We start from the raw sequence: 8974 nt of genomic DNA, 5'->3' as shown, positions 1-8974 counted from the left end.
TTTGCAAGATACATACGGATCTGAATGTTGCAGACCCGTTGACTAAGCCTCTCTCACGAGCAAAACATGATCAGCACCAAGACTCCATGTGTGTTACAATCATTACTATGTAATCTAGATTATTGACTCTACTGCAAGTGGGAGACTGAAGGAAATATTCCCTAGAGGCAATAATAAAGTTGTTATTTATATTTCCTTATATCACGATAAATGTTTATTGTTCATGCTAGAATGGGATTAACTGGAAACTTAGTACATGTGTGGATACATAGACAAATAGAGTGTCCCTAGTATGCCTCTACTAGACTAGCTCGTTAATCAAAGATGGTTAAGTTTCCTGACCCTAGATATGTGTTGTCATTTGATGAACGGGATCACATCATTAGAGAATGATGTGATGGACAAGACCCATCTGTTAGCTTAGCATAAATGATCGTATAGTTTTATTGCTATTGCTTTCTTCATAACTTATACATGTTCCTCTGACTATGAGATTATGCAACTCCCGAATACCGGAGGAACACCTTGTGTGCTATCAAACGTCGCAACGTAACTGGGTGATTATAAAGATGCTCTACAGGGGTCTTCAATGGTATTTGTTGAGTTGGCATAGATCAAGATTAGGATCTGTCACTCCGTGTTTCGGAGAGGTATCTCTGGGCCCTCTTGGTAATGCTCATCACTATAAGCCTTGCAAGAAATGTGACTAATGAGTTAGTTGTGGGATGATGCATTACGTAACGAGTAAAGAGACTTGCCGGTAACGAGATTGAACTAGGTATGATGATACCGACGATCGAATCTCGGGCAAGTAACATACCGATGACAAAGGGAACAGCGTATGTTGTTATGCGGTTTGACCGATAAAGATCTTCATAGAATATGTAGGAGCCAATATGAGCATCTAGGTTCCACTATTGGTTATTGGCCGGAAATGAGTCTCGGTCATGTCTACATAGTTCTCGAACCCATAGGGTTCGCACGCTTAACGTTCGTCGGTATTATGAGTTTATGTGTTTTGATGTACCGAAGGTTGTTCGGAGTCCCGGATGAGATCAGGGACATGACGAGCAGTATCGAAATGGTCGATACATAAAGATTGATATATTGGATGATGTTATTCGGACACCGGATGAGTTCCGAGAGGTACCGGATAATTATCGGAGTGCCGGAGGGTTATCGGGACCCCCTAGGGGAACTAATGGGCCTTGATGGCCTTAGTGTGGAGAGAGGAAGGGCCACAAGGGGCTGCCCCCCCCCCCCCCCGCCTTGGGTCCGAATTGGACTAGGGGAAGGGGGCGGCGCCCCCCTTTCCTTCCCTTCCCCCTCTCTCTTCCTTCTTTCCCCTTTCCTCCGGATGGAAGCCTACTAGGACTTGGAGTCCTAGTAGGACTCCCTCCTCCTGGCGTGCCCTACAGGACGGCCTCCCCCTCCCCTCCTTTATATACGGGGCAGGGGGCACCCTAGAACACACAAGTTTCTCTTAACCGTGTGCGGTGCCCCCCTCCACAGTTACACACCTCGGTCATATCGTTGTAGTGCTTAGGAGAAGCCCTGCGCCGGTAACTTCATCATCGTCGTCGCCACACTGTCGTGCTGACGGAACTCTCCCTCGTCCTCAACTGGATCAAGAGATCGATGGACTTCATCGAGCTGAACGTGTGCTGAACGCGGGGGTGCCGTACGTTCATTGCTTGGATCGATTGGATCATGAAGACGTTCGACTACATCAACCGCGTTACTAAACGCTTCCGCTTTCGGTGTACGAGGGTACGTGGACACACTCTACCCGCTCATTGCTATGCTTCTCCTAGATAGATCTCGCGTGGTCGTAGGAATTTTTTTGAAATACTACATTCCCCAACAATGGGAGACGGACCAGCCCACTTGGGACTCGGGGCCATGCCGCCTCCAATATGCACTACTCCTCCTTGTCGGAGTCTGTCGCCTGTCCAATGCCGGTTGACGTGAGGCTGATGATGGACGTGGATGGGCCTACACTTTCCTCATGCCACTGGTAGGACACGCAGCTGGCAGAGTTCTCATTCATGATTGCATGCGCCGCCCACACCGCCTCAACATCACGAGGGATGGCGTGAGCATGGGTGGCCTCGTAGAGCGCCCGTGTTTTGGCCACGACGTTGGGGTTCGCCGCTACCATGGCCGCTATACCTTCCTCACTCGCGCGCTCGCCATGGATTTTTCCGTCTGCTAGCCGATGTTGCTTGAGGAGGAAGAGTTTGTACTGATGCTCCTCGACATAGGCGTCGTCTACTCCTTCGCCGTAGTCTCATTGAAGTGCGCCTGTGGCTGCTCCAAAGTCAAGTCGGCGCGGGCGCCGACGCCTCGTCGTAGTCGAAGGCCATCTCCATCGTCAGGTCATCATCGGAGACCCCCGAGAGCTGGCCGACATGCTGCCCTCTAGCTGCCTAGCACATCGGCTCTATCAGGCGGCTGCAAGGGCATCCACCTCGTGCTTCTGCTCCATTGAGAGGCTCTCCCACAACCCATTCCCGCTCGCAGTCAGGGCGGATGTGGTGCACAAGAGGAGAGTGTGGAGCGGACATGGTGTGATGTGGTTTGAGCCATGAGTTAGCCGCCTTTAAATAGTGGATGCCAGTGAGGCCAAGCGTCCAGTTGTGTCAATGCGCGGGCGGCAGAGATGGTTTCTTGGCCGACATGTGTGTTTAATGGCGGCAAATGGACAGACAGGCATTGAACATGCATGTTAGATATATGTCCCACCCCATCTAGTATACGTCTCACCGACAATGAATAGACGCATACATTGGGGATGCAGCACGGGTAGTGCCCTCAGCCAGCGAGCTGCTTTAATGTTGGTGCCAGTGAGAGGTCACATCCGCTCTGGGCCAACATCAATGTGGAGCAGCCGCTTTAAAGCGGCATGAATGCGGGCAACTGGCCTCGGGCAGGAAAGGGCGGGCGAGGAAGATGGTTTTGGGTATGCCAGGATTGTCGAAAGCTGGTGTGGCAGCGGTCTAGACACCCCGCGAATCCCCTCCCCCTCCCCTCTGGTGTTTGCTTCTGGTTTACGAGAAAAAGGACGTCCAGACCGGCCAGCAAACGGAGGCGGGACCGCGTCAGATGGCAAAAAGACCACACGGTCTAAATGTATGCGGACGTTTTGAGGGTCCGCGTTGAAGATGACCTTAGACAAGTTACATTCTACTAACCCCACAGTCAGGATGTAAGAAGGCATCTGGTTTTGTGGTTATCCACCACAGGACAAGGATAAACACTTTTCCCAAGGATGCCACTTGTTTGGTTGAGGGAAAAGGAAAGAAGGGGTAACCAAATATGTGGAAATATTCTGCTAAAAGTTGCTTGCTACAGTCAGGATGTAAGTGACTTACATCCCGACCCCACAGTGGGCGAGCTATGACCAAAGACCAGTTCTTTTAATGCGATTCTGAAGAATCACGGTCCAAAGAATCAAGATCATAAAAGAAGTCATCTATGTCCCAGGAACCGCCTAAAATCAACCCAGAATCGCGGTGCAATCTAGAATCGCGGAAACTTGCGATTCTCATAATTCTAGCCAGTCCCTCAAAACAAAAAGCTTTGTTCCAAACTAGTACCCCTATTGGACAATTTGTTTACGGCCAGAATGCCACTCAGGCCTTGCCGACCGAGAGAGGCCCAAAACGACTGGTTCATCCCTGCAGCAGTCTGTGATGCTGGCGACGTGTCGTATCCTGACGACCGAGGTTTTTATTTTAGAAGAAGTTCAAAAAAGATTTTGCCCCTCGGGCCTCAGACAATCATGTTTTTGTGTCTTGCTCCCTGAAGATCCTTGGCTAGTTCTGCCATTGCCACCACCCAAAAGAAAATAAAACAGTGAGAGATCTCTTGAGCCCCGTGGGCTGGGCCTGCCATGCATCGTCACATGTCGACCCAAGAAAAAGAGCACAAAAAGTAGAGGAGAAGTGGAGAAAGCAAAGGCAGGGAGCGTGGCGCATGTGAGAAAAATAACTCACCGGCCGGCCGGAGCCTCCCGTTCCATCCTCCGGAGGTGGCGCGGTGAATTCATCCGCCACCCTTTTCAATTAATGCGTCCGAGAGGCTCCTCTCTAGAGCAGTGCACAAACGCCCACAAATTTCAACCCACTCGATATCTTCTTCCTCCTCAACTTGTTCACTGCAGGCTCTTCTTCCGGCGGACGCACAGCACACCGGCCGTGCATGCACGCATGAAGGCCGGCGTGTGATCGCAGATCGGGAGCCAGCTGCATGCATGCGCTCGCCGTGAGGTTATCAAAGCTACGTCGTCGTGATCATGGAAAAACAGGTACATGCATGCATCGATCACGCACCGCCTGGCCATGCATGGCCGATCAGTTTCGGATGTGTTTGTTGGTCACCATGCGTGGTCGCTCTGAGCAGGGAAGCAGCCACCAGCTGGACACCTTCGCTCAACTGGACGGCGGGGCGGCGCCGGAGGAGCCGATCGGTGGCGGCGCGGCAGCCGAGATGGTGGACTACATGCTGGGCCAGACGACGCCGCTGCCTCCGGGAGGGCCGCACGGCCAGGTGTCCTTGGACAAGCTCAGCTTCTCCGACGTGCTACAGTTCGCCGACTTCGGCCCCAGGCTCGCGCTCAACCAGCCGTCCGCCGACCACGACGACGCCCGTGACGACGACGAGGAGGACAGCTACTTCTTCAGGTTCCAGTCCCAGCTCTCCGGCTCGGACGACCCTGATCCCCGCGGAGGCGCAGGTATCCACCACGCGGCGGAGCACGAGGGCAGCAAGACGGCGGACGGATCAGGAGGCCCGCACGATCATGGCGGCGGCGTCTCCGAGAGCACCACGCTGGTGCAGCAGTCCGACGGTGGCGGCAGGGTAGGCCAGAAGGCTGGCGGGGAGCAGGCGAAGAGCGGGCGGCGGAAGCGGCCCAGGTCGACGAAGACCAGCGAGGAGGTGGAGAGCCAGCGGATGACGCACATCGCCGTCGAGCGCAACCGGCGGCGACAGATGAACGATTACCTCAGGGTCCTCAGGTCCCTCATGCCAGGATCCTACGTCCAAAGGGTATATGTTTGCACATCTTACTCGCTACCATTGCAACATATAGTTCATCGCTTGCAGTGACATTTCAACGAACAATTTGATTTTCATATGAATTATAAGAACCCAAACTTAAACTTATGGTAGTTCCAATTAAGCCTAAGATTTTCTTATGTCTAAGTCGATGGTGCTATATGAGACATCACGTGAGTCACGAGGGATTGAACTTTTGGTAACATAAAAATTCCAGACCTCGCGGAAATATCTATAAAAAATGAAGTTCTTTCGGATTTCGATCTATCAAATTGCACTGATTTTAAAGAAATTTGGTTTAATTTAAATTTGGTTTGGAACTAGTTCAAATCTGGACAGGAATTTCAAGGTTACAAAAAAAATCTCGCTTAAGATATGTCAGTGCGATTTGCATCGATCGTCGTGTTTTTTTTTTCTTCCTTCCTCTACTTTGAAGCCAACCTCAATTACTTTGACGATGTTAGGGTTAACTTGGGGTTTACATGCTCAAGGTTTTCTTTTGTTATCAAAACAAAGGGTGGCAGACGAAGCAGACTAGAATTGGATAGCCCTGAATATCATGTGTTGAGACATACTCCCATGCTCCAGCGCCATGTGGGCCGTTGGATCTCAGATCTACTGGTCATAGTGAGACTCCTAGAACATGCACACAAATATGGGACTCTCGAGGCGGTTTTTTGCAAATTTACAAAGCCTCCGACCATGATCAATGGATCTCGTATCCAATGGCCCACGTGGCCTTGGAGCATGGGAGCACCTAATATTCTCCCAAGCCGAGAGTACTATTTTGTCTTCCAAAGCATGGATTTAAAATTTGGATTTGCTAATTTTCAGTCAACACTGAGGACTGTCGATCTTGATGATGAGATTCATGCAAGTTTTTATCTTCCCCTAGCTCTGAAAATTATGACTACCCTTTTTACTGAATGAACAAGTTTTCGTAGCACGATGAACATTTTCCGAGAGTTGAATAAATTTTGTAAAATCGACAATGAATTTGTTAACTTTTAGGCGACGGAGACATAGGCACTCCCTTTAAAATTTCATAGCTAGTTACCCGCAAAAAACAAACTTAGCTAGTTAGATGCTTTTTTTTCAATGTTATCAGTCTGCCTTAGAGTTTATTTGTGTAATTTCTAAAGAAGCTAACGAAGTGCCTGATATACCAGTAGGTCCAGTACACCTAATCCATACAATATTCCCCTAAAAAACCTAATCCATACACCATACAATACATGACCCCCTATAACTTTGGTAACATATGGCACGATGCCGTGCAGGGAGATCAAGCATCCATCATAGGCGGAGCCATAGAGTTCATACGTGAGCTAGAGCAGCTAATCCAGTGCCTCGAGTCACAGAAGCGGCGGCGCCTGTACGGCGACACGCCACGGCCGGTCGCTGACGCGTCCGCCCCGGTGGTGCCGGCGACATCCATCCACGAGCCGCCGCCGCAAGGGCACGAGGCTGCGCCGTTCTACGTCTCCCCGAGCCTCTCGTTCCCCGGGGCGGGGAACGGTGACGGTGCCGCCGGAGCCAAGGTGATGATCGACCTCGACGCGTGCGGCGGCGGGCTCCGGGAGGAGGTGGCCGAGAACAAGTCGAGCCTGGCGGACATCGAGGTGCGCGTGCTGGGCGAGGACGCGGTGATCAAGGTCCTGTCTCGCCGCCGGCCGGAGCAGCTGATCAAGACCATCGCCGTGCTGGAGGAGATGCACATGTCCATCCTCCACACCAACATCACCACCATCGAGCAGACCGTCCTCTACTCCTTCAACGTCAAGGTACGCACGAGCATTCATTTTGTGTACAAACTGAATGCAGATCAGATTATCGACCGCGGGATTGAATTGCTGCTTCTGATGTTAGATCACGAGCGAGCCAAGATTCACGGCCGAGGAGATCGTTGGCGCCGTCCACCAGATCCTCAGCTTCATCGACGTCAACTACACGTTATGACCGACCCATCCCTTTACTCAGGATTGAGCTCCTGTTGTCGATCTCGACTCGATTAATTTCAAATTCTATACGTACATTGTGCGCTTAATTATATTTTTTCCTCCCTCGAGTACTTGTGCTTAATTGTATCTGTATGACGATATACAATGTTCCTTCTTCACTCTCGTATGCATGTAAACTGATTAGATGTACAATGAGTGACTCCATATATACTCTATAATGGGGTTGTCTATATGTAAGTTATCTGAATTTTCAAATATTTCATTTAATTTTTTTACCAGCCTTCGTTTGCGACCAAGAACTAACATGTTTTTTTTTTCTTTTTGGTGAATGAACTATTAAATTTCTTAACGTGGTGTCCCTGCTACGCCAATTGGTGAGCCTACTCGAAAGATATTCAACTCAAGTGATTAGCACACATAAAAAAGGGAAGGGATTTGGGAATAACAACTACTATTGATTCATAGAGAATGAAACAAAATTAGAAGAAAAAAAGGGCAAGCAACAAAAAAACTTATTATTAGTAGACATAATTCATGGACTGGTATTTTTTATTTTATTTTTGCGAGAAATTTTTTTGATCTCTTCATCTTCAATCATGGTATTAACTGCAAGAGAATGAAACAAAAGAGATCCGGTGACATTTTGATGGTTGTTAATAAAGCAACGATTGAGGTTTGAAAAATGCAGGTGGGTGATTTTGCTGTCAAAATTCATGTGTATTCGAGAGTTGATGGCTTTATTTTGGTTTTGGTGGCAGTATATGGGGCTGCCCAATCAGATCTTAAACCTGCTTTCCTAGTTGGGTTGAGTTGTGATTTGTGGCTATGAATCTTTACCCGTATTGGTGTTGGAGACTTTAATACTCCCTCCGTTCCTTTATGTAAGGTGTGTTTGTTTTTTGATAAAATTCCACAATGTAAGATGCATTTTTTCTAATTTTTCATAATTCCGTTTTTGACCCTCTAGGAAAAGAAAAGTATATCTCCCCCGATTGCATGTGTCTACTTCTAGAGAAAAAAGGGAATGTATCCCTCTCCCGATTGTGTGTATCTCTTCCTTTCCTAGCCTAAATGATTTACTTGCTGCTAATCAACGAATTAGACAAGAGTAATTTCGTCCTAAATTATTAATATTTATGTGCCTTGGTCATCATGTCAGAAATAATACACCTTAGATAAAGGAACAAAGAGAGTATAATTTAGAGACAGGACACGGAAGGAATGATAACTTTGACGCTAGATGACCCTTTACGTTCGATGCTGTTATTGAAAACCTAGATTTGAGATAGCTCTTTCGGGTCGATGGTATAATTCGGCTAACGGTCTGTAAACAGCAACGTACGAGAAGTTGGATCATATCTTGACAAGTTTCCTCTGGTACCCATGTGGGCACTTTAGAGGAGTATTTCTGGCCAGAAACTACCTCCTCCTCCCCCTCCCCCCTCTTTTGGATTTCGATGAGGCTGTTGATGTGGGGAACAAGACCGCTTTGTCATTTGAGTTGTCATGCATGATCCGGGCAGGAAGGACACCAAGGTTGAAGTGGAAATTTAAGATCCGACATCTGAGAAAATTATTTCAGGGCTACGCTAAGAGTTTGAGTGGTGTTTATAAGAAAGAAAAGGATCAATTGATTGCTTTCGTTGAAGCTTCCGACATTAAAGCAGAATCATTCCCTGTAAGTGCGGCAGCATATTATGTCAAGCGGGAGGTAATGCGCGAGGAGGAGATCAAATGCGCCCAACCTGCTAAGGTTAGAAGCGCTTGGGAAGGGGATAACAATACAAGATTTTCCCATTTGATTGTGAGTGGCAAGCATCGGAAAAAAATCTTCCAATTAGAGCATGTTGAGAGGACCAATGTCTATAAGCTTACACCATCAATTATTATAAGGAAATTTTTGGTTCTCTATTGTCCCATTTTGTAACAATAACAATGGATGAGGGCATTAC

General features: G+C 48.3%; 1 protein-coding gene across 2 annotated transcripts; it reads left to right on the top strand.

Moving 5' to 3' along the window:
- Window positions 1-4052: 4052 nt before the first annotated feature.
- Window positions 4053-7297, top strand: FMA (basic helix-loop-helix (bHLH) DNA-binding superfamily protein). 2 transcript variants are annotated; one of them, XM_048686159.2, is made up of 4 exons: window positions 4053-4309; window positions 4405-5052; window positions 6342-6845; window positions 6931-7297. In XM_048686159.2, the coding sequence occupies exons 1-4, from the start codon at window positions 4298-4300 to the stop codon at window positions 7018-7020; spliced, it is 1254 nt and encodes a 417-aa protein (XP_048542116.1). In that variant the 5' UTR covers window positions 4053-4297; the 3' UTR covers window positions 7021-7297. The 2 variants fall into 2 exon arrangements, with proteins under 2 accessions (XP_048542116.1, XP_087382617.1); XM_087526491.1 differs by lacking the exon at window positions 4053-4309 and having other exon boundaries at window positions 4384-5052.
- The last annotated feature ends 1677 nt before the right edge of the window (window positions 7298-8974 follow it).

The sequence above is a fragment of the Triticum urartu genome, chromosome 1A, assembly GCF_056163025.1.
Source record: "Triticum urartu cultivar PI428250 chromosome 1A, HENAU_Tu73, whole genome shotgun sequence".
NCBI classification, from domain to species: Eukaryota; Viridiplantae; Streptophyta; class Magnoliopsida; order Poales; family Poaceae; genus Triticum; species Triticum urartu.
The sequence above is the reverse complement of the archived record's forward strand: the minus strand, read 5'-3'. Positions and strand labels throughout refer to the sequence as shown.